The sequence below is a fragment of the Columba livia genome, chromosome 5 (genome assembly GCF_036013475.1).
Source record: "Columba livia isolate bColLiv1 breed racing homer chromosome 5, bColLiv1.pat.W.v2, whole genome shotgun sequence".
In the NCBI taxonomy this organism is placed as follows: Eukaryota; Metazoa; Chordata; class Aves; order Columbiformes; family Columbidae; genus Columba; species Columba livia.
Window position 1 is genome coordinate 56,601,896 of NC_088606.1, and position 24,586 is coordinate 56,626,481.

Genomic DNA, 24,586 nt, shown 5'->3' on the forward strand with positions numbered 1-24,586 from the left:
TTGTACGTTTTAAAATGGCAGGTTCCACACAACTTCTCTTTACTTCTGTATCAGTTCTTTTGATTTAAAGCCAGTAATACCCAAAACTCACAAAATGCCCCAGTATGTCCTGCTTCCAACCCATGCATGCCCTGGTCCTCCTCTTCCCCTATTAGGTGACTACCTATTATCTCCTCCAATACACAAAGACCCAGTTTACTTTTAACGTTGCCAAAGATACTTATGTGATTTATTGTGTATCTCCTTGCTAATATTTTTAAAATATCATTGTAAACCAATCTTCCAGTAGAGCATGTGTTTAATTTGGTTTGCACATTGTTCCCAAATTGTTTTAGAGGAAAAACACTTGACCATATTACCTATTAGACAGTACAGTAAATCCAGCAAGGGGGAAGGTGAGTATAACATATTAAATTGCATAAGCAATAGAGAAAGCCTTAGCCAGATTAGCATTTGACACAGTATAATACAAAATCTTACACTCAAAGTAAACTGGAAACAGACTGACAGCCAGCACCCATGCTGATCTGCCCTTGGGTATTGTTCTGAAGCAAGAATCACATGAACTTACATGTTTTTTTGCAATTCAGCATATACATACAGTGTTCAGGCCTGAGATCTGGAGACCAGAATTTCATCCCACCACAGACTGACAAAATGCTGTTATTTCGGGAAAGTTACTTTACTTTCATTGCCTTTCTTGACCATTTTTTTGATGCTTAATTCTAACATTCTAATTTAGAGATTATTTCTTGCTATTCTGTATGCATACACTGCCTCACATAGCATAGTACCAAACAAAGATAAATACAAGCAGGGTCAAGTGTGTGGGGTTTTGTTTTGTTTTCCTGTCCCCTCCCCCCCCAATTTCTTAGTGATTTCTTCCAGGACATAAAAAGCATCTACAGTGTTTATTTCACTGAAACATTGTCATTCAGCATCCGAAGGCTGTGTAAGACCTCTCCTTTACTTGGTTGGCATCTCTGCTAAACTCAAGGGTAAACACTTAAGTAGAAGGATCGCTCTGATAGCTTGCAGGGAAATGCTGAGTAAACACAGCCCTGCTATCAACACTAGTCCTTTAATGACAAACTCATTCAGATGTTAAAGTTGCCTCAAGCGCTTGATCATGATATGCAGCGCAAGGAAAGCTCAAAACCAACTCCTCCTCCTGTATTCTTATACAACTTCAAACAGTGATGCACGCTTACCTGGCTTGCTTTACAGATCTTGCTTTGATAAGCAAAATTTTAACTAGGTTAGTGCCATTTGAAGAGTGTTCATTTAATGCAAACAAAATGAGACTTGTCACACTGTTCTCAGCTGGTACTGTAGTAACAACTCACGTGACTCTCTCTTGTAGAAGGAACCAGCATAATAATCTTCACAACTGGCTTGCTCTGTAGATGTAATGGAAACTTAAGCTAAGAAGAAGAAATATTTGTTCTCTTTGATTAAGTGTCACCAAGGAGTTTTCTTTAGACAGTCAGTGCTGTAAGCTTACAAGCTAAATGAGAACAGCACACATTAAGAAATCCTATGTACAGATCAGGGTGCGGCAAGATTTTTTTGTTGACCTTAAATTTTTATCTAGTTCCTTGGGTGGGATGGGAGTGGGAAACAAGTCATCATTTGAGACTTTAATACACAGAGTTTACTCAGTGGTGAGAAATGAGCCAGCCATCCCAAGTAGAAAGATGACGGGATGAAAAGAAGCAAAAGCAAACACTGAGTATCCATCAAGTGTAGCAAAAGGGCTACCATGACATGTTCACAGCTCCTTAGTTCAATGCACTGTTTAATTTGATAAAAAGTTTATAATGGGACAAATATTTTGACCATCTTTTGCCAAGAGGCAATCAGAGCCCTGTTTACTGTACAGAAAAAGAATCCAGTTGTGTACTGGGAAACATTCCACAACTAAACTACAGTGACCATGAGGCAGCAGCTCCTCCAGCCTGGGAGGGGAGGTGGAGGGAGGAGACATGGGACTGTCAGTCTCTGGTGTCATTTTTCAAGTCTTGCAGACAGAAAACTGTCTGACTTCATGGCTGGTCACCTACAGGTGACATCAAAATCATTCTCCTTTCCTCTGCCTTGTCTGGTGCAGTTACTATCGCACTCAGCTTGCTCAGGATCCTGCTGGGGCACATTTCTCTTCTGAGAGCAACCACTGGCAAATTGCAACTCTGAAAGCAAGCGTGCAGTAGAACTGCACAGGAGCTGCCCACAGGGAACACAGAAATGGTGCTGGGCACAGGTAAAACGGAAGAGTACATTGCTGCAGCGTGACCTCTCTGGTTGCTCTTATCCAGAGCCTGACAGCATTTCCAGCATCTCTTCCGCCTGGACTTCTTACAATAGTTGCAAGGCAACAAAGAAAAAAGGAAAAAAAAAAAAAAAGCAAGAAAACAAACAAACAAAAAAAACCCCCGACATCAAGGCTTTAGGTTAGCCTAAGATCTCAGCCTACAGCTACATCGCACTCACTCCAAGACAACACTGGGAACAATCTCTAAGAAATTGCCCAAGGAAATCTGAATCCTTTAACACAGATGCACCAAACCCTTGATATTGTCCATGTGTGGACAGCACTGAGGCATCTATGAAACCCCAAGAATGCCCTAGGTGCTCTGACTGTATCAGCAGAAAGGCCTTTCTCTTACCAGATGTTACAGGATGCAAGAAATCAGGAATCTCCACCTTTGCTTTGAGGCAGCAAGATGCTCACTGACTTAGAGCAGCTGGACCCTGCACCCTGGCTGAAGGTTTATTGCCGGTGTGGCACCTTTCCTGGTTGCTCCATCAGCTGTAGGCGACTGCTGGCTTGGTGGGGGGGCTGGCAGGCAGAAGAAGATCCCCAGGAGGGCTCCACAGCCCAGCCCATTTTTTCTCCATGAGGTGCCCAGCAGAAGCTCCATGCGCTGGGCTGAGCAGCAGCAGCTCTGCCTGCTTGGGTGCACACCCTGACAGCACCGGAATGCTTCCCACAGAGCGCATCATCGTGGCAGGTGGTTGCATTCACCAGGCCCTTTCTAAAAGCAGCTCTAAGGCTGGCAACTGGGAGCGTAGCACCACAAACCCCACAGCTTTGTGTAAGGCAGCACCAGCTGTTTCCCACGTTAATGCACAATGCCTTTGAGCATTGATGCTCACATGAAACCGCATTAAAAATCTTAGTGCTACCACCAATTCCTGAAAAAGGGGCTGCGATAATGATGTTTCAAAGTAATTTTATTTGGTCTGGGTTTGCCTTTTTTTGTGTGTGTTTTTGTTTGTTTGTTTTTTTGTCTGTTTTTTTCCCCACTCAAAAGAGCACTCTGCCACTGTTTCCACTACAAGTGATCCCATCTCATTAAGGTCAAGCCTACAGGGTGGACCACGCGTAGGGGAAGAGAGAAGAAAAGATTACGTGAAACTCAGGAGCTCTGCTTGGTGCAGAACAGCTGCAGCATTCAGCATCCCAAGTACGTTGCCACAAGAATTATGTTTCTCTCCCACTCTCCCCAAAGCATTTAATTCATGGCAGAAGGAGTAGAACGTGTTCACCTCTGAGCTCCCGTGCCACAAGCAACCATATTAATTCAGCTTTCCTATTTAACTAAATGGAGTTCACACATGCTGCAGTATAAAGTTACCTCTTGCCATCTGAAAGCAGCCCAATCAATGCTATACACAGAGAGTAGCATTTGAATCAGCCCTAAGTTAATTCTTAGTCGTCGAAACTGTGACAGCATGCTGACCCTTTCAAGTCAACTGGGAGCAGGCAATCTTTGCAGAAGATCCTCAGGCCTTTAATCAGATTCTCAGTGGGTTTTAAAGAGATACTACAGCATCAGTTTGTAAACATCTCTCTAGTGGAAATAAAGATTACTTCTGACCTAGCCAATTACTCAGTCCCAGAAGATATATCCTAGAGTTATAATTGAATGAACCATAGGGGAAGAAAATATATTTTAGGTAGGGGGTAGCAAACCCAAATCCCAACTTAGGATGCAGGCAGCACTGTATCCCGTGGAAAGATCAGATACAGAGAGAAATGTTTATTGAAAAAAAAAAAAAAGTCTATTAAATCATCTAGTCCTTTCTCCTTCCAGGGCAAGATTGCTCTCTTGAGCACAGAGCCCTACTAATATCAGTGCAAATTATCATCTGAAGCTCTTCCTGAAAAGTAGGTGTGATGGGGAAATACCAAAGCATTAATTTGCAGAGATGCATAGTATCAGGTACTTGTTTACCACATCACAGCGAATCTGGGGTGAGATGTCAGCCCGTGGTAGCATGGATATGCTGTAAAATGAGTAAGCAATGAGAGAGAAAATGCAGGAGAAAGCAAGCAGAGGACTTGCACTCAGCGCCGAGACGATCAGAGACATTAACCAGTCTCTTGTTGCATTACTTTAAAACTGCATTTTAGCATGCGGAGCCATTGCACTCCATTGCGGAGAGATATAATTACCGACTTTTTAAAAAGAATCAAGTTATTTATTCTGGAGCTATTACAGACTAATGTGTAACAGACATCACCCGATGGGCCGTGAAGGCTCCAAGGGCCATTACAGCCTCACAGGTCAAGACCTGTTTGAAGGTTTTAAAGTTTGCGTATCATTGTTCTTGAGCTGAACAGCACAGACAACACCTGCACAACAACACATGTGGAAAAGCTGGAGGAGACTTCTGGGAACAGCTGCTGCTTATGCATTTTCACACTCGGATCAAACCAAATCAGATCACTGAAAAGAAGTTGAGAACATGGCTTTTGCCATTTCCATCTAGGAGTTCACCTGTAAGCTTGTAGTTGTTTGTTTTTTTTTTTTTAAAGGGTGCATTGAGGAAGAAAATGGCACTATACCCTCCATGCTTCCCCATCAGGGCCCCTGTTTTATCTTACTTTCATGGAGAACTAAAATCCCAGCCAAGTGATGGGTTTATAAAATTTTAATAGGAAAGAAAAAGGTATCCTCAGGCAGGATCTTATGTGCAGACTTTCACCATAAATGAATGTTCATGAAAATATGGGTTTTATATGGAAACACCGACAGTGCTTCATACGCTGTGACACAAATGCCTCAGCATGGACTGACGACTGAGGAGGACCAGCGAGTCCCACCTCCCACAGCCAGAGGCTGTCATACCATCTCTTTCTCCAACCAAAACAATTCACCTTCATGCCTCCACTATTCCCTAGGGAGGGCTGATCTAGAGACCAACTCTTCTGAAGCCCAGAAGCTTTCAAGTTGCTAGCCTAGAAATATGCTTAGCCATTTCCACCTACTTGTTCTAATGACAATAAAATATTTTGGAGTAAAAAGTGTGTTTTCATTCCTGCCTGGTGTTTCCCATCCTAGTGTCCTCATACAGGGCAGACTGGTCAGCCTTCATTTTGCAAAGGCAGACAAGTTGAAGCATGTACACCCCGTCTTCACAAGCATCCTCTCTGCCCCTATTTCCACATGGACTGACTATTTCTGAGAATGAGTGATCTGTGGCTTACCCATGACAGACAAGGTCTATCATTGCCTCTTATCCAGCATTATTAACAGTGACCATTATTGGACGTTTCTTTTTCAATCCATTCCAGGACTCCATTTGCCTTTTGCCACCTACCTCATACCTCAGGCCTTTTGAGGTCCACCATCACATGTTCATACCACCCTTTGAATCTTTTCTGCCATTTCCAGCTGACAGTAATTCCTGCTTGCACCACATCCAGAGATCAGCTGGGGCTCCTGCATTCATTTTCTTACTGTCGTGAGCTTTAGACAGGAATGAAACCAAAGGGCAACAGGATAAGGCCTCAGTCTCCCTCCCATCAGCTACTTGCACTGCAAAACCTTTCAGTGCCGTTTTCATGAGATCAGGAAATTTCTACTTAGTGCTCATGAAGTAGCTTTCCCAAACCTTTTTACTAAAAGGTAAGCTGAACAACTTCTGTTTGAAAGCAGAATTCATGGCTTTGGTGTCAGATCTAAACCACCGCTTCTGAAAACAGTGATGCTTGAGGTTCATTTCTGTGCATCTCCCAGATTCAGAATAGAAGCATTATTTCTCATTCACAAAAAAAGAAAGAAACGCCACAAGGAACAGTCACATTCTGTTTAGTTTGTCATTTCTTAAAGCAGCAGTAATCTAAGAGCAGTGCTCCATAGCTAAGGTATAACAATCCTGCATGAAGCTAAAACAGTTGGTTATTTTTTGACAGCCATTGGGTATGTACACGCAGTTCTGCAAGTCAAAGTTTTGTTTTCAGAAAACTTGAAGATTCTTAACTGCATGAAGAAGATGGACAAAACCAGTGGTACTCTCAAGTGTGATGGAGACCGAAAGTAGCCAAGAGCCAGCTCCACCCAAAAATTCCTCCTGATCTCTTCAGAATTTAATTGTCATTCTCTTTAGTGTACACACAAACAAGGCAGACTTAAGAAAAAAAAGAAATGGCGTGCAGGGTGGAAGCACCATTACCCAGTATTAAAATGTCAGAGATTTAAGCTTTGTGTTGGTTTAGTCATAAGTTACCAACAACCACTGATGGCAGACATAAAGCTTCCCCTAAATTATTAAGCATAAAACAGCAGACTGTAATATTTTGCTAAACCAAAGTACAGACACAGACAAAGATGTCATTTCAATATTTGAAAACAGCAAGTTTAATTTAAAATAAGAGCAAACCAATAAGCTCAGAAAATAGCAATGTGTGAGAGGAAAATTACACTGCTAGAGAAAAAAGTGGAAGGACTTAAGAAATTTATAAAAGTAATCTCCAAGTGGAAATTAGAAATCAACCCCTAGAAACAGAATAACACAAAAGAAATATTACTGTCCACTTTCTAAATCAATATAACACTGCTACACGACAGAATTACCATGGTAACTCAAGTAAAAAGAATAAAGCAATTCTTATTATTTCAAAATAAAATCACAGCCTGAAGCCCAGCTTTTATTACAACTGCTGATAGATCGCTGGCTTGTATTTATCTGAAATATTGCTTTTCAATCAGCTATTTTATGAATGTACAAATTTCAGTGAGCAGCCCACTTAGACTGAATGCTTAAAAACCCCCAAAAAGACTAGTCAATGAATCGATTATACATATGCATGTATTTTTTTAAAGGAAGCCTTATTATATATTTTTTTTTACTCAATTCAAATTAAAGAGAGATAAGGGAATGAGCAAGAATAAGTTAAAACCTTGTTTAGTCTAAATTCCAACTTAGGGAACGCCTGTGCATCAGGGGGTGTGGGCAAACACACACAGAAGAAGAGACACATCTGTTCTCTCCTGATCAAAGGAGAAGAGAAAACACGGTCTACATACAAAGTTGCTCAAGGACATTTTGACTTGCCCTGCTGAGTACTTCAGACGTTGAAAGCATTGTTTGTACAGCCTGGAAAGTGCATCAAGCGCAGGATCCTTGTCGGCGTTGGAGCTGTACTAAAGGCAGAGCTCAGTCAAGTTCCCCCACGCCTCCACGGCTGGTGCCACCTTTTAAACACATTAGTGCAAGGAGAAAACCAGCAGGTTCCCTTCTGCTCCCTCCCCTCGGACCTTCAAAAGAGCATCCATCAGGGACTGACAGCAACAGTCCTCTTAAAAACAACAGCTCTTCTCCTCCGCCCCTGCGCCTCCTTCCCCCAGCACAGCAAATTCCCCTGGACCAGCCAAATACTGAGACAGTCACTAAATGTGGGGCAGAGCTCCATGGGACCTCGGAGCAATCACACAGAGAACCAAGATGCACACAGGTTAAGACGACACCATCTACCAAAAAAGGGTCACTACGGAAGCACCTGTAGGCTGTCAGGGTGTTTTACAGCACAGCCTTACCTCATTTTTCTGTCACATGCATGAAGCAACAGAGAGGAATGTGACTAACACTTATAATCATGGCAGGAATCAAGAGGAATGTGCCCAGTGCTCATAAGGGTGGCAGGATGGTTGGCTAGTGAAGGTTTTTCCTCAACAATTTGCAATTACTTGGACTGAACCTTAGGGACATTACAAAAATTGCCTATCGAGAGTGGATCAACACAACTGCCCCAACAATAGCCAAGGAAAGCAACTGTTAGAATAGCACTCCATCCTTCCTAGGAGATCCAGAAGTTGCTTCTCTTCTGCGGAGCTCTGACTCCCTAACCCAGCCTGGGAAAGCAGGGGAGGTGGGACCCAGCCCCATCACCGTGCCACAGCAAGGGCTGGTGTTGCAGATCCCACCCTCCTATCTTGCTGGGCAGGGCAGCATAGGCTGTGCAGAGAGAAAGCCAAGCTCAACAAGTCCGGGACAACTTGCGCAGGAGCCCACCCACACCTCAGGGGGGTCAGGCACATCCCCCCAGATAGCCAGGCCTCAGTTCCAGGGAATGTTAACTTGGGGTGCATAAATTCCTTAATACTGGCAAAACGCTTCGAGGATTAAAAGCAGCAGTGATATGCCAAGTATCATAATTGGAAATAAAGACAAATGCTGCAACAAGAGCAATAAGCCACCTGCCAGCTGTCTTTTATATTAAAATATTTCAGTGTTCTTAGAGCTGCTTTTCCCATCTCACTCCAAGTCCAGATGAACTTTGTGGGTTGTTAGTTTCACCATGCAGCAGTGACATTGCTCATTATTTTAAAAATAGATTTAGAAACTGATCACACTCAGCTCAATCTAAAAGTATGCACTGTCTTTTAGTGTAATGTAGTCCTTTGCCATCTACTGCAAATGGGTTTTAAGCACTGGTAGAAACAATGTGTGCTTAATCTGAACGTGGACTGCAGGGAGGTCACACACTCAAATATCCTGTTTTATGTGGTATCTGGCTGTATTTTAAAAAACTCTTTCTAGAGACTTCGAGCCAGCTGAGGTCACAAACAATCATATAGAGATTAGAACAGGGAAAGAGCCGGGGGAGCAGAGGGGAGCCTTGGTCTGACACACTGAAATAGGACACTCTGAACTGCACTTGGTATTTCTTTAAAAGAAAAAATGGCTAAAGTAGTAAGCTTCAGCAAAACAGTAAATACAGGGGTAAAGAGTTTTTATTCAAATAAAGTCTTGCCTCAGGAGATGGAAGGAGATTCTTGAAATACAGAGATAGGATTTTACATGTGCTAAAAGCATCAGTGTGACACTTTTGGGGAAAAAAAAGGGGGAGGGAGGGAATACCTTCGTTGTTATACATGACAAAATAGCAACTAAATGTTTGCTTTGATCCCAGCGCATAAAGGGTGAAGCTTTTAGGCAAGGAGCGGCAGGTGATCTCAGCTCTTCTGCAAGTCCTAATGCTCCTAAAAGCCACTCTTCCAGTTTCTGTAATTGGGCATCAGTAGTTAATGTAGTATTGACTGCATTACATGCTCCTGTGCATCCTCTCACTAATGCCAATTGCATCACCTTGTACATTTACCATATTGCTTAGCCAATAGCTGTTAAAAGCAATCCAAATCATGAATCATATAGGAAACTTTTAGCAAGACACGACATCCAAAGGAGACAATTTACAGTTGAGTTAATCTGGGTACATTAGCGAGACATGGATTCAGGAAGACAGACCAATTTATGTTACTTTAGTTTTACCCTTTATTGCTTTGTATAGGCAAATGAATGGAAGGGCATGGAGTAAAAACAGATATAAAGGAGTCCTTTTCAAAACAGATCTCCATTCTGTGCAGACAGGTCAAAGGGTTTGAGACTGATGCTTGGTTTGGGCTTTCATAACTATAACAGGGTACTTACAGAAATCATTTTGCACAAAGGAGTATAAAGATAAATACATAATGGATTCTGAATAATGTTCAATACCCACCCCCACTGCAAGTACATTAGGCAGAAACCAGGTTGCTCAACACTAGCTAAGGCATGGCCTATCCACGAGTCACCTGCCATCACAACTGCCAGGAAGAGACTTCACATGAGGTCCCAGGTAGGTCTGCTCAGGAGCCCTGTCAGGTGGGAACCCAAGGCAGGAGATGTTCTGCAAAACCCACCAAGGCTCACTGGCTCAAGCCAGTCCTCCAGCCATAGATGTTTATCAAGTCACTTGTCAACATACAGAAAGTAGGACTTTCCCCTACCTACTGAACTCAAAGGGACTGCATCCTTTTGAAATGTATACCCGTCTCTCTGGAACAGAAGGAAACGATACAAGCATTAAAGAGGTCTTGGTTAACCCACATCAGCCACAAGGTAGAGCCAACCAGGAAACAAATTAGTAGCAGGTACCTTCTGAAAAAGTATATTTTACAGAACAATTTCACACCGGGAGCTTGACCAAAAGATGCATAGCAAATTGACATAGCACCTTTCTGCTTTTCTGATCAAGCTCAGTAGCACCAGGAAAATAGAGGAGATGGGGAAAAAAAAGGAAAGGAGAGCTAGGAAGTGTGCTCTTATTCACTACTCATAAGAGGCAATTTGCAATATTTTGGAAGGAGGTAAAAAAAAAAAAAGGAGAGCGGTAAAGGAAATTTAGCGGAAGTGATGGCTCATCAGCCAAAAACTTTACAGAAGAAAAACTAAACTGCATCCTTAAATACTGAATCCACAAAATACTGGGAACTCTGGTGTTATAAGTCTGGTTTAAAAGAAGATCATGATTCCCCTTTGAAAAGCTTCCAGAAGTCTCTTCGAAAGAGTTGCACATGCAGGGAAAATGCCAAAACAAAACATTTTCACTAGCTGATCAATTTAAACAGCTGTGGTAAAGCTGCAGCCACTGGCACCATCATTAACAATTTAAAGCATGGCTGCTTTTGTCTTCCTTCCCAGTTACATTCTCATTATGCCTTTTTATTTATTAGAAACACAGTCCTCCAGAATACATTTCTATATCTCAGATCCATAATAAACCAAGTAGGAACATCCCTGGCTTCTACTCAAATGGATGTTTACATTGGCGAGAGGGTTAATTGTTTAATTCTGGTCCAAGTTCCCTGCAGTTCAGTCATGAATATGCAACAATCATCCACTTTTTCTTTAAGGAAAACAAGAACTGTTGAAATCAATAGTTTAAGAAGAAGGCAAATATTAATTTCACTGCCCAAATCACCCTTTCAGAGTTTGATTAGCATGCGAGGAACTCTGAAGGCTGGCGTAAAGAATTCAGAAATGTTCAATGAAATTAAAACCAACTGTACATTTGGACAACAGAATCCATTATCTGCTTTGATATGCAATGTATGAGGAAACTAGTTTGCAAAAACATTCACTGGAAAGGAGAGCTGAGCATCTGTTTGCGCAGATAGCACCCAACATCGCGCTTGAAAACTTGGGCTGGGGAGTCACCCTGTTGGAGAACAGAGAAAATGCACACACACTTGCACACTGAGAATTAAAAAACGGTAGCTGCACTGAATTGTTCTCAGACCATCTATAGGTTTAATTATGTTAATATAATAGTGAACAACTTTCATTTTAAATCGCCTTTCCCTCCACCCCCAAGTCTTCAGTGAATAGGAGCTACATTCACTGAATAAATCATGCCCTGGCAACAGTTACGCACATTATTGAAGTTGGGGGCAGTGATTTCTATATGGTTTAAAACAATGTCCATGTATTCTAAATGATGACAGTTCTGTCCAATTTTTAAAATATATAGGCCCATTAGAGTTTTATTGTTCAGCATTTAGGAGCATCTGCAGTGCCTTTTTATTCTTACACTGCAACACTTAATGCTTGATACCATTATTCTGATTTTGAATTGATTTCAAGTAAAATACCTTATTTGCCATAAACTTTCATATTCTTTACCTAAGTAAGACTCCTCACAGATGCAATCAGTCATAACGCTAAAAGAACAGTTTGCCTTTAGCAGAAATGTAGTAGTTCAATCTAACGACAGCGAAGCAAAACTTTGAGCAGCGAGCACATTTGCAAAGAGACTAAACCATCTCTAAACATAAAGCCTGAAAACCTTAAGAAAGCCTCCAAATGAAATCAATTAATCCTCCAACCATGATAAATTTCTTGACCATTTAAGAAACGTATTTCAGACTCTGCTGTGACCCTTTATCACCAGACCTAATGGATTACTTTATTAATAATGCACTGGTCTTAAAAGGAATTTTTCCGAAGATTCTACCATAAGAGAGCATTTTCAGAATGGCTATGACAAACTGGCTGACACGTTCACGTTGTATCTATTAAAGATAATAAAATTTAACACTAACTCAGAAGAAGACAAATTATGTTCCTCTGCCAGGGTATCAAGCATACTTTCTACTGTATTAAACCAAAATTAGAGCAAACTAATTTCCAAGAATCAGCTGCTTCTTTTGCCCTATTACCCAGGTTGAAAAATGTTCCTACACTGTTTTAATGCTTGTTATGTCAACCAGACAACTATCACATCTCACCGGCATCTGGGAACAAAGAATGATGACACCCTACACAGATGCCTACCCAGATCCTTCACCCAGCTGGTCCGAGCAAACACTAAGAATTATTTGGCAGGAATACACCTATGCAATATAGTTTGCTCCTATCAGGCCTGCTAGCTCCTTTCACCCCTCCTCTTCCCATAGGATAAGTTTGCATCAAAGAGAGATGTAGGTTGTCAGTGCACCAACCACAGTACCTTCCATTTCTTGAAAAGGTTTAGGCAATTACTATCTTGTGATACTCTCATGCCTCTGTACCTGTGATTTCCAGGAGCAGGGGCACCTCTAGGAAGACTGCCTCTAGCTCCACACTTGGTCAGCTCCGGAGAAACATGCCAAATTTTTTTTTCCTTCTCCTTTCTGGCCAAACCGAATCTCATATGGTTTATTCTGCTGCCAAGTGTGCCCTGGCACTATTCAGATTCCTTCTTTTACAATCTTCCTCCTTTTCATAAATACATTAATCTTCTGCTGTACATTTGAGTCACAAAAGGACACAGTGTCATGAACTAAAGCCAGACCAAACCTCTGAAATTACACCAAGACCTTGTGTACCAAGATCAAGCCCTCAAAAAAAAAAAACAACAGGTAACTCAGCTAAATAGGTAAATAAAAGGTTTGGTTCTTTATACACAGGAAACTAGACAGCGATGGACCACAGAGAAGGTCCAAGGTAGAGTGACACAGGCGATTAAAAATAAAAGCATCTTCAGGAACCATGAAATTCCATGTCATATGAGAAAAAAGCCACCTTGCCATTTCCTCTCCTCTCTTTGCTTGATTCCTCAGTAGGCACACCTGAGAAAGGTACATTAAAAAGAAAACATATACCAGCAGCACACAGAGCACCTCTTCTTCCTATATGTCACTATTTATATTAGGCTTGTGTACAACTTATGTGTGTCTTATTTTTGTGTGCATAAAGATTTTTATTGATACAATCAGATTGTCAGGACCTATCTTACTGGAGGTACATACCTCTCTGTATACACCTAACTATCTATAGGTACCCCCATATGTCAGCTGGCTCACTCACCTGCAACACCAACCCACGGCTCTGCTACCCTGTCTAGGGTGCCAGGGCACCATTCCTGTGACTGCCATCATACATTCAATGTCACTGCTTTTTTAATTCCAAATGCTGCTTTTCTTTCCTTCTGTTCAGGGTAAGATGGGCTCTTATACAACAGGGAACCCAACTGCGGCTACTAGTCCAGTTTCAAATTACCTAATATTCATTGCCCTAAATACCTCCCATTAATGTAAGACCCATTCTCCAAACCCAACACACACAACCAGTGAGTATCCATATGTTTTCTTTTAACTTTTAAAGGAATTATGGAAAAAAAAAAATAAAACTCAAAGCTTTTGTACTGCTACATGTTTAATGGAGTCCTCTGATACGTTATATACTTGGGCTGCTATTGCGATCTATTTAATCAGAGTTCTGCTTGAAAACACAAAGGATCCATGATTTGGGGTGCTAGTCTATGCAAACATTGGGATGAACACACAGCTGATCAGTGCTTTTACAAGTGCACACACACTCAATAATTGGGTTGAAGAATACTATGTCTAGTTAACACAGTACAAGTTAGCTAAAAGGAAACTTTCACCCCACACACACATAACAAAGAGCCGTGATTTCTATTAGTGCATTTCATACCATACATGCTGATTACCAGGCTGTGCTTCATTGTTAGCAGAGATTACAGCTGGGATAAGCTGCAGCTTTTTCCTAATTGCTATTATGATGACTGAATTTTTGTTTTGTGTCAAGCATTATTCACACATTATACTCCAAAATTTGATCCCTCCATGATGCATTATTGATTCCACGCAGGCAATCATAACTGCCGCCAATGTGAAGAATTAATTTCGGCTATTCTCCTTGATTTGCATTGCTCCATCATAGCAGAACACAGTTCTATGGGGAAACACAAATTGAAAAGGAAGATTTAAGAAAATGTAGGAAATGCCACTATCTTTTAAAAGAGATGAGTCCTAAAGAGAGGAAAAAAAACCCCAAAACCTCCCAAACCCAGCACAACACGTGTGGTCCAGAAAGAAATAAGGTCAGTCAGCCAAATTCATCTTAGTCAGAAGAAGGTTACAAGAGTAGCCTTATGCCTCTAATAAAGTAAACTAGCTTGCTTCAACGCATGTTGCCAAAGAAAACAACTGAACACCTCTGAGAGCAGCACTGCTTCAAAGCCTTTGAAACCCCGTTAGCTTCATTTGTTTTTCCAGCATAAGCAATACTCAACCACTTAGCGTGTCTTTTATCCACAGTCCAGTCAACTGCAAAGCTGATCTAGAAGATGGGTAACAGATGCTTCACATCTACTCATTTTTTTTTTTTTTAAGTTCTCCTGTGTTAACAAAGCAACTTGTGAGAACTCAGTAGAAATAAAGACTGGGAAATTTTTTTAATCATCCCTGAATACAGTTATTTCACAGTTTTAAGATGCCAACTTAATTAGCACAGAATAAATTCAGAAGGGCAAGACCACTTATACAGGGGCACTGACCCCACATTGGTCAAGACTCAGTCAAAATTTGTTCAAATCTGCATACAAGAGGGCACTAATAGTGACACACTTCTGCTTCATCTCATGTATTAGAAGTGTACAATCTTCAAGAAAAGTCCATTCACATTTTCTCATTGTCCAAAGCGCTTTGCATCAGAATGAAACAAAACCTCGTATCCCATGCCAGAAACTTAATTCAAATTCTGTGCACATGAATACACCCAATTGATAATTTCAGAAATCAAACTTGTAATGAGATTAAAAACCTCAAAATGGTAGTTGTAAAATACTGGGTAGTATTCAACCCTCCACCTTCTTTTTGGGGAGGCAAAGAAGGGAGAGAGTAGAAGACCTTTGGTTAAAACTGAGCATCCATCCACTATTTTCAATAGTCAAGCCTTCTTTCCTAACTGTTCTCCAATACAGTATTAATTCGGTTTTAAAATACCAGAAGGCAGATATGGGTCAGGAAACAAAAATCATATTGCTCCAACTTATTAGCACTAGGCAGCTTTTGGTACTATTGACAGTACATGTTTAGCACCCACCTGACACAGGAAAGCAAGTGACTTTGAATTACAAGTCATTTTTCTCATAAATATTTTAAAAAGCGATACATATATTCTAGTAAAATCAACACTCCTGCCAAAATATTCAAATTCCACAATTCCTCCAAGCTCTTTGGCTCCCTGTGAAAAGCTATTGCCTGTCTACAGTCTTACAAATATTCAGTAATTTCTTCTACTTCCAAATGACAAATGTCTACGACTTTTTTTTTTAACACTTAAAGATCAGAGAATCCAGCAACACACCCATTACACAGCACGCTTCATCCATTTGTAAAGGTGAGATGAAACAAGAAGATAATAGCTACAAATGTGTGTGAAAAGTTAGGATGTAGTTCCCACTTCCAATAGGAAAAGCGCTGCCAAGGTGGAGGTCCTTGTCGAGGAGCAGCACCATCGATGGAAGCCCATCTGAACGGCTGCAGAAGCCTCCTGCTCTGCCTCAGTTTTAGTCTTTGCCTTCAGTGTAGAAGCTATGAGGGAAGACCTGAGCCACAAAGCAGCCTTAGGAAAACCTCATTAGAAAGTTGTGATTAGACTCACCACATTCATCCTAGAAACTAGTGGTGACTGAGCAGGTAAGTTGCTCACCCTGGTAGGCAACGTGCAAAAGAAGGCATCCTGTCATTCAAACTACTAACTAACACTGCCTAGTATTCTTACATCAATTTAGTCATCCTTGATAAAGACCAGTCAGCTTTAAAAAAATAAGTATATGTGAATAACTCAAAGAAGTCAAGCTTTTCTCCAGTTTCATTCATGAAATTACCTTCCAAATGAATCTCCACTTCTGTAATTTATAGAAGGGAGTAAATTCTTAGAATAAGCCAATGCTTTTTTCGCTGGAACAGCTTATTAGCTTATTGTCATTATGTTTATAGCTACGAAGAAAAGCTGCAAGAAATAGATATTAAAGGCGCACATTAAAGAGACCCAAATGACATGCAAGGGAAAGGAAAGAAAATCTCAAAATTAGATTTACAATAAAAGCTGTTAAAATAAACAAGCTAAAATTGATATATTAGAGTATCTTGTAAACAGAAAAATCTAAATAGATTAAAAATAAAGAAAAAAACAAACACCACCAAACTGTTTCTGCTATAACCTTCAGCAAACAGACCCTGGGGTAAACCCTTCTCCACTGGTTCGATCATACCAGAGAAACGATTAAATAAAAAAAAAAGCAAGCATGCTTTTACCAACACGAGAAAAATATCAGAAGCTGAAAGCGGAGCACTCTGATATGCACAGTGCACATCTGTTTCAAAACTACTTATTTCTACGTTCACAGGACACAGAAGACGCCGAGCACAGGCTTACACAATCTCAGCCCACCTACCGTCCTCCTTGTCCAGCACCATCATCTCGGCAATCGAGAGCAGTCCGGGGACAGATGCTTCTTCTCCAGCAGCCTCCGCTCAGGGGAGAACAGAGCAAGTCTCTGGGAACACAAATGAGCTACGGTACAGCTGATCGTCCTTTAGCAGCAAGTGAGCTCTAATTACCCAGTTGTCCAGCTTTTAACCTAGATTGCACTCAGTTAGAATTACACTCAGAAATAAAGCACTTTGCAGATACAAAAGCAGTCTCACCTACTTTTGTGCCTCAGAATTGCAAGGAACTAAAACTGCAATTTAGAAAGAAGGAGGATCAGAGCTGTTTCTTTGGTTCTCACCTTCTAAATGGCTCAATTTACACAGTATAATCTATTTTAATGTAATTGCATTTGATAGCTCAGAACCCCAGCTGTTGTAACTGCGCAGCTTTCAACCTTATAAAGTGTTTTCCCTTTGGATTCGAGCGGAATCTAAATCTAAACTCATCTTCAGCGAGGGCAGAGCACCCCAGCCCGCCGGCCGCCGCCTCCCTCTCCCGATGTGCGAGCTTTGCACACTTGCTGTTCGCCAAACGCGCCCATTGCCCGGGCCCCCCCCGCCCCCCCGGGCCTCCCGCCGTGCGCTGCCTGCCCGGCTCCGCAGCGCCACCTGCCGGCCCGCGCGGCGCCTCCTGCCCGCGGTGCCCGCAGCGCGGTTCTCTGTGCGCCGGCAGCCGCAGCGCGGCCGTCACTCCGGATTCGCGGCCGGGAGAGCGGGGATTGTGTCTGAGAGCAGCCAGGGGCTGCGGCAGGGCAGCGGCTCAACCCTCCGCAGCGGGTACGGGCGGCCCAGGCTGGGTTACGGCGGCCCTGCTACTCGCAGCTGGATTTCACGCGCCTGTCGTGGCTTAAAACCTGCTACTAATTTCCTGTACAAACATTTCGGGTTTGTTTTCACACGTACGTATTAGTTTCAGGGAATACTCTGGAGAATATAACTTCATTTTCACTGGGTCGATCTTAAAATGATCCAAACCAAGTGCAGTACAAACCCTTGCAGGTTTGCTCCGCTTTTCAGAGATGCCATCAATGCCCAAACATGAAGAGGTAAGTTTGGGGCCCATATGTGTAATCCTTCCTCTCACAACTCCAAATCCTTACTCGGCCAAGTCACCCGTTGTGTGTGACGGTGCTGGCGAGGATTGCGGGATCAGACGCTTCGCTACCGAGATCAACAGCACCATTTCACTATGTCTTTTAATCCAAGAAAACATTTCATTCCTGCTTTAATGATACTTCCTCCCCTTTACAACCGATACAATGGTACTCTAAAAAGCATGATAGCGGGCTCAAGTTATATATTCTTAATACCAATTTTTAATTAGATTCCTTATCCCCAGCTGAAGTGGCTTTTCCTTCCACCTTCATTCAGATACTTAATCCTAACAGTCCTTGAGCGTATTTGATGATAAATGTATCATTTTACATTGAACCGTTTTCATCTCGTACTTTGAACAACTCCTGTTTCCTAGTGATACTACTTTTCAAGTGTTGAATATGTATTTTAGCGGAGTGCAACTGCCATAAATAATAATTTTATTTTAAGATGTATCACAACCTAAATAGGAAGACTTTATCCCAAAGACTAAAGTCTAATAGTTAAAAGACTCTGTGCAAAAACTAGCAGAAACACAGGCTTTTCTAAATTTGTGGTATTTTAATACTTCTAATCTACTATTGGCCTCCATCGGAAAATGGTGAACTCCAAAAATGTTTGATCTTTCTGTTTAGGCACCTTTCAACCCTATTGCCTTCAAAAAGGACAGACCTACTCTAGAATATTTGGCACATTTAAACTCATATTATTTGGTAATTACAGGAAAGGCAAGGTTTTGATAAAAATGAAGTTAGCTGTGGTAGAGAAAACCAGCAGACATAATGCACTTGTTAAAAAAAAAAAAAACGCAGTACGGGATCAATATACATTTTATTCCTTTACTGCTTCAGCTTGTCATAGAGGCTGGATTACTCTCTTTGCAAACAGATATTTTTAAACACTTTATCTGCTTACTCATTTCACACACCAACAATAAAAGTAAGTTTTCTAACCCCCAAACACATTTGTACAGCAATTAAAGTCAACTACAATTAACACAATCTGTTGGAATTAATCATGATACCTGATGTCAGTTTACTTTTTTAAACAGAAGTCTGGACTTTGCAATCAAAACATTTATGTATTTGAGAAATATCTTAAGTCTCATTATCTTGAAATTTATAAATGCGCTGCATGGTGCGTAGGTTGGCTTGCCCACAGCAAATTCAGCAGTGATTTATGCGGTGGAATTGACTAAAATGCAAGCCTTGAAGTTTTTTTACGCTCCTTCCCCCCCCGCTTCTCTCTTCTCTCAGCTCCTACCATTTGTTTCAGGAAGATATTTGCCAAAGTTCCACTGTAAAATGGTATTTTCTAAAATCAAGTCATGTTGCATCAGTCAAGTTATATTATGTCACTTCAAACACACAAAATGATGTTACCTCCCTTACATAACTTGACGTGATGCCACAACACATCAAGTACAAAACACTATTATTGTTGTTATTTTTTCAGTCTGCCCCTTCATCCTCAATGATATCTGTAAAGACCACAGAAAAGTACTGTTGTATTTTTTCCTACTTCTCTTGGCACCACGGCATGTTTGCCAAGGAAGCTTTTCACTCGCAAAGCCGTGTAGCAGTTATTAGACTTCATGGGTGACACTGGTGTCACCCTAGGGCCAGCACGCACCCCTACAGCCTGACCCACAGCTGGAGAAGTGGGCAGCCTCTGGGGCCATGGCCCAGCTTGCTAAGTAGCCTTCGGGGGTGCAAAAGCAAGGAGCACGTTGTGACCTCTGCCTACTAGGCAGCAAGTGTCCTTCTTGTGATGCACCAGGACTACTGGGGTGGGGGGAACATTTCTGAAATCCTGCATTCTCCACGCAGTAATAATTATAAATACCTCCACTGCTGCCAGACACCTCAAAAGAAGAAAACCTCTCAAAACTCCCCCCCCTCCTGCATAGCAAAGCATCTTAAAATCAAGCAGAGAACTGGATACTAGCTACAATGCAAGAATTTTTAGATGGTAGAAATCAGACTGGCATGGTGGGGGGTGAGGAAGAGCCATTTATGGGAGTAAACCAGACCCATTTTTATTAACAAGTTAATTCAAGCTTGATTTCAGAAAGAATTGGTTTAGTTAGCAAAAGCTTCCATTTTAGTCCATTTGTAACCTATGAAGGTCCCCTTTTAACATACTCAGATGAGCGGGCAAGTGGAGCCCATTTGAATCGGGCAGAAAGAAACATACAAAGTTAATATAAACTCCTCATAGTTTCTTCTCTCGATCTCACCTCCTGTCCCCAAATTCTCCTTTACACTTTTAAAAGTGAGAATAATTTCTCCTCGAGCATAACTACTCCATCAAGAGAACAGGAGATTTCCAGGCATTACCGCAGTTTGCTGCTCTGATCTGCACATCCCTCTCATCAGGGGTTTGTTTCCTACTTTACTCCTTTTAAAGTGCAGCCAGCACTAATTTCCTCTTTACCTCTACCGTTGCCACCATTATTCCCTTTTATACAGACGCTCCTGAGATCTCCTGGAAGGAGGCTGTTGAGAACTGTCTGGATAATCAATGGTTCTAGTTTCATTTCCTTACACCACCATCACGCCGGCCCCGAGCTCCTTCTGTTTAATGAGTACGTCTGCAACACTTGAAAGAACCCAAATACCCCTATTAGGAAACCCTCTTCAGATCTCAGTTGTTCCTCCCAGCTCACCTGTGCCTCTCGCTTCTGCGACGGAGGCAGCATCCTGCTGTTAGCTCGTCAATCAGATTGAAATGGATACAGGTTGGCAGGCACCCTCTGACAGAGAGTCACTGGGATTAAGACATCACCCATTTATTGTTATTATTAAAGGGTATTAATGGAGATGTTAGAAGCCTTTCCTTCCCTTTCCTCCAGCAGTCAAGCAAAATTCAGGGGAGCCTTGCAATGCACATCACCTTTGAAAGCGAGGTCAGAGAGAAACACAAACCGTGTTCCACATACATTCATCAGTAAGAAATTAACCTTGTTTAATTTCTCTGTCGATACCTAACCTTTTTACCTTTCTGCACAGGATGCAAGGCAGGAGAAAAGTCTTTCTACCGTTATCTCTCGCTGAATAGTTAGATAAGTTTATACCCTCTTCTCCAACACACGTGTTTCGACTGGAGCATTATAGACCCCATTAATAACACTACATCAGTTTACTTCAGAGGGCTTCTAGAAACTGGAGGAAGAAAAGACTCTGGGACAGGGATTCTCGGCCCAGAGGCATGTGACGAGTTTGCAGCAAGCTGCCTCCCCACGCACCTCTCTGGGGCAGTGAGCATTTAACCTTCTACTTGTCAGCGCTCGGGCCCCCTCCCACACAGCCAGATCGCACAAGCGAGCCCGTGATTTCTCTTCGTGCCCCAGCGGACTCCGCGGTGTCGTGGCAGGCGGACTCTCACCTTTCTGAAGCAGAAAGTCCAGATCAAAAGAAAAGAGGAGGGGGAAGGGGAAAGAGGTAGAGAAACAGGAAAAAAAAAAAAGGCAAACAGCAAAAGAAAGCACCTTCCAATTGCCTCTTTAGCTGGGTATCCACTTTTCCGAGTTAAAGCCCCCCGCCAGACCGACAGAGAGACGTTTTTATGGCAATTTACGCAACCACGGAAAGCAGCACTGACTGCAATGGGAGCGCGGGGCGGTATTTCGGCACGCCACAGACTCGGATGCCACCGAAGTTGGGCCGGTGGTGACACACGCTAAGGCCACCAGACCTGATGGCGGGCCCGGTGACGGGGTTGCAGGCATCAGGCACTTCCCCGCTGGCCACAGCACTCACCGGGGCCGGGCGAGCTGCCGCTGATGTCCCCAGCGCGGTCACAGCCGCTCGGCGGGTGCCGGGCACGCCCGGGCGCACAGACCCCGCACCGCCCGGCCTAGAACCGCGGCGGCTGCAACCCAAAGGGGGAGCGGCCCCGGGGCCGGTGAGGAGGCACTGTCCCGGGAGCACCCGCCGGGCCCCGGAGCCCCTTTGTAAGGCGGCGGGCCGGGGGCTCCGCTACCCGCGGCAGCGGCGATGCGGGACAGGCCGGGCAGCAGCGCCTGGCGCGGCGCAGCGAGCGGCGGCCCGCGCGGGGCAGCTCCTCCGTCCCTCGCTCCCTCCGTCCCTCCCTCCCTCCCCGCCCGCCGCCTCCCGCACCGGGGCGCCCGGGCGGAGTTGTCGGCGGGGCCCCGCGCCCCGCTCCTACCTACCGTCCTCCTTGTCCAGCACCATTGTCCCGGGCGCCGAGGGCGGCCGCCGCCGCTCCGGCTCCTTGGGGCGCTCCCTCTCCAGCCGCCGCTCCGCGGCTACGGAGGAGGCGAGGGGCCGCTCCGGGCCGGGCCGAGGAGCGGGCGCTGCCCAGGCGGGGGGCAGCGGAGCGGCCGCCCCGGCGCTGCCCCGGGACGCGAGTTTGGAGCGGGGCTGCGGCGGGCTAGGGTCGCGCTGGGCGCCGGAGAGCTGGAGCCGGGCTGATGCAGCAGCCGCCTCGCCCCCAGCCCCGCCGCTGCGGCTCGAGTGCCAGTTTAGATATTAAAAAAGAAGAAGGTGGGGAGGAAGAGAAAAAAGGGAAGGGAGGAACAATATCGGGGGCTGGTTCCCCAGCTCCGTCCTTTCCCAACCTGCGCTGTCAAAAATTGTCTTAATGCAATCGCGTGTGATAGCTCACAACCTCTCCCCCCTTTGCTGTTGCTACTGCAAGAGCTTTCCAGGCTTCTAAAGTGCTTTTCCCTTGATTTCACTCTAAATCTAAAATTATATTCAAAGGAAGGGGGGTGGGAGGGAGAAAAGATGTGAACCTATCACTGAAAGCAAAAGCACTTGCCGCCTGCCTCTCTCACTCTCTCTCTCAATTTATGTGCTTTGCACTCTCTCCTGCTGCTGAATAAATGCACACATTTCCCAGGGACCCTCAGATTCCCCTGTTAATTAAATCAATTCATTATGCTCAGATCTGATTAGCAGCCCCTTCCCCCCCTCTTTGAATCAATTATTCAATACACAAACATAATTGCCTGTGCCAGAGGTGTCTAAGTATTAGCTTATTTAACTCCAAGGACACTAATTACCCCTAGGGCAAGGGAACTTTTCTCATTAATTCTGACAAAACACAAAAGCACAGTTAAAGTGTGTGTGTATATACGTGTGTGAGAGAGAAAATGGGGGAGCGTATAGCCGAGGAAGGCAGGCATTACTCTAACACACGTGTTACTGTATAAATTAGCTCAATTTTCTTTCTACCTTTGCAATAGATTGTTCCTCACATCCCCCCTTCGCTAAACTTGCCACATCAAGACCCCTTTTTTTAAAGTAAGGAACAGATCAGCATTGCAATGGTGGCGATTCTGGAGTGAAAGTACTTGCCACCGAATCCAAAAAGAAAAAAGTACGTACGACTGACGGGGAGCAAAGCAGAATTCGTAAATAGTTTTGTTTGCCAAAACAGAAAACTCTGTGGCAGACAACCTTATGTACTTCAAAAACCTGTGAAAGAAGTGGCCTTCTGAAGCAGCTGGTAAGATGATACATAATCTAGTATGTACTGGGAACAGTTCTGAATTGTTTACCATTTGAATTAATGTCAGTGCCCACTATTAATGTACTTGCTTCCTACATTTACCATAATGGGCTTGATTTCCATTAGCTGAAGCTGGAACGCTAAAAAGAGCCTCAGCAAGACTGATGCAAACCAAGATCGACCATCATTGTAGTATCTGAGACGCATGACTTCTGGCTTGTGTGTTACCCAAATTTTACCTCTGTGTGAACCTCCTTTAAATAAAAAAGGGTAAGAAAAAAGAAGTAGTAATTGATTCCCTCAAATTAGGTTTTTACTGTCTAAAGACCTTTATTGTTCATGTCCTCAATGTGCACAGAAGTATTGAAGATTTTCTTTTTGTTTCCTTAGGCAATGCATGAGCTGATCCATTAATCCATTTGGCTTTATATATCAGGAAACTAATATTAGCTCAGCTCATCTATTAGCTTTTATTTAGGTCCCCCCATGTTGCCTTTTTTTTTGGACTTCTGTTCAGACTGGTTCCCCCTGAAGGGAGACAGACAATTTTTGACAGATTTCAGGGCAGAAAGCGCTGTACATTGTCTCATGGGAACTATCCCCTCTCCAACTCCCCACTCTCACGTTCACCCGTGTCAAGACAGCCATGATTAAACTTGCTTGTTTGGCAACCCAGTCTCTTTAAAGCACACCTTGTATACATCACTTAAAACCCACAAACACCTCCTCTTCTCCCCAACAAAAACCCCCACCCTGCTAAGCTTCTTGGCAACAAACTTCCTGAGCTACACATTCTTTGCAAGCATAAATGTGACTGAGAACATAAAGTTGTGTTTCATTAGTGCAGTATGTTTTTCTGGGAGTACACACATCAAAGGACAAAAATGCCTTCAGCTTTGTAACACAACAAACCCTGTTAATTCTCTGGTCTTTAATTTCCACTGTATGGCACATACTGCACCCACAGGAACTTGGTCCATCTAATGCAATGATTTTTTTTTTTTTTTTTCTCTGAAAGAACATAGCAGCACTTGAAAAATACCGACCCTGGAGAACATCATGCATTGACTAATTTCTGAGTTTGCTTCTGGTCTTTGAGCCCATTCATCTTCTCACTGTGGCCAAGGAGACTTTTGAGCGCAAAGCCAGAATCTCAGGATCTTAGTATGCAACTCTTG

The 24,586-nt window shown here is 43.1% G+C and overlaps 1 protein-coding gene across 6 annotated transcripts in view; it reads right to left on the minus strand.

Annotated features, from left to right (window-relative positions):
• Window positions 1-24,586, minus strand: part of LMO1 (LIM domain only 1) — a 74,396-nt gene that overhangs the window by 39,288 nt on the left and 10,522 nt on the right. Inside the window, exons 1-2 of one of the 6 annotated variants that reach the window (XM_065065296.1) lie at window positions 22,105-22,717; window positions 16,799-16,900 (exon numbers count right to left, since the gene is read on the minus strand). The exons of 1 other annotated variant lie outside the window; for it this stretch is intronic. In XM_065065296.1, the coding sequence (XP_064921368.1) occupies window positions 16,799-16,823 (25 nt within the window). In that variant the 5' untranslated portion in view covers window positions 16,824-16,900; window positions 22,105-22,717. Of the gene's footprint in view, window positions 1-16,798; window positions 17,386-21,431; window positions 21,456-22,104; window positions 22,718-24,586 lie in introns of those variants that run through there. 4 more of the 6 variants (XM_021300382.2, XM_065065297.1, XM_065065299.1 and 1 more) reach the window with 4 other exon arrangements.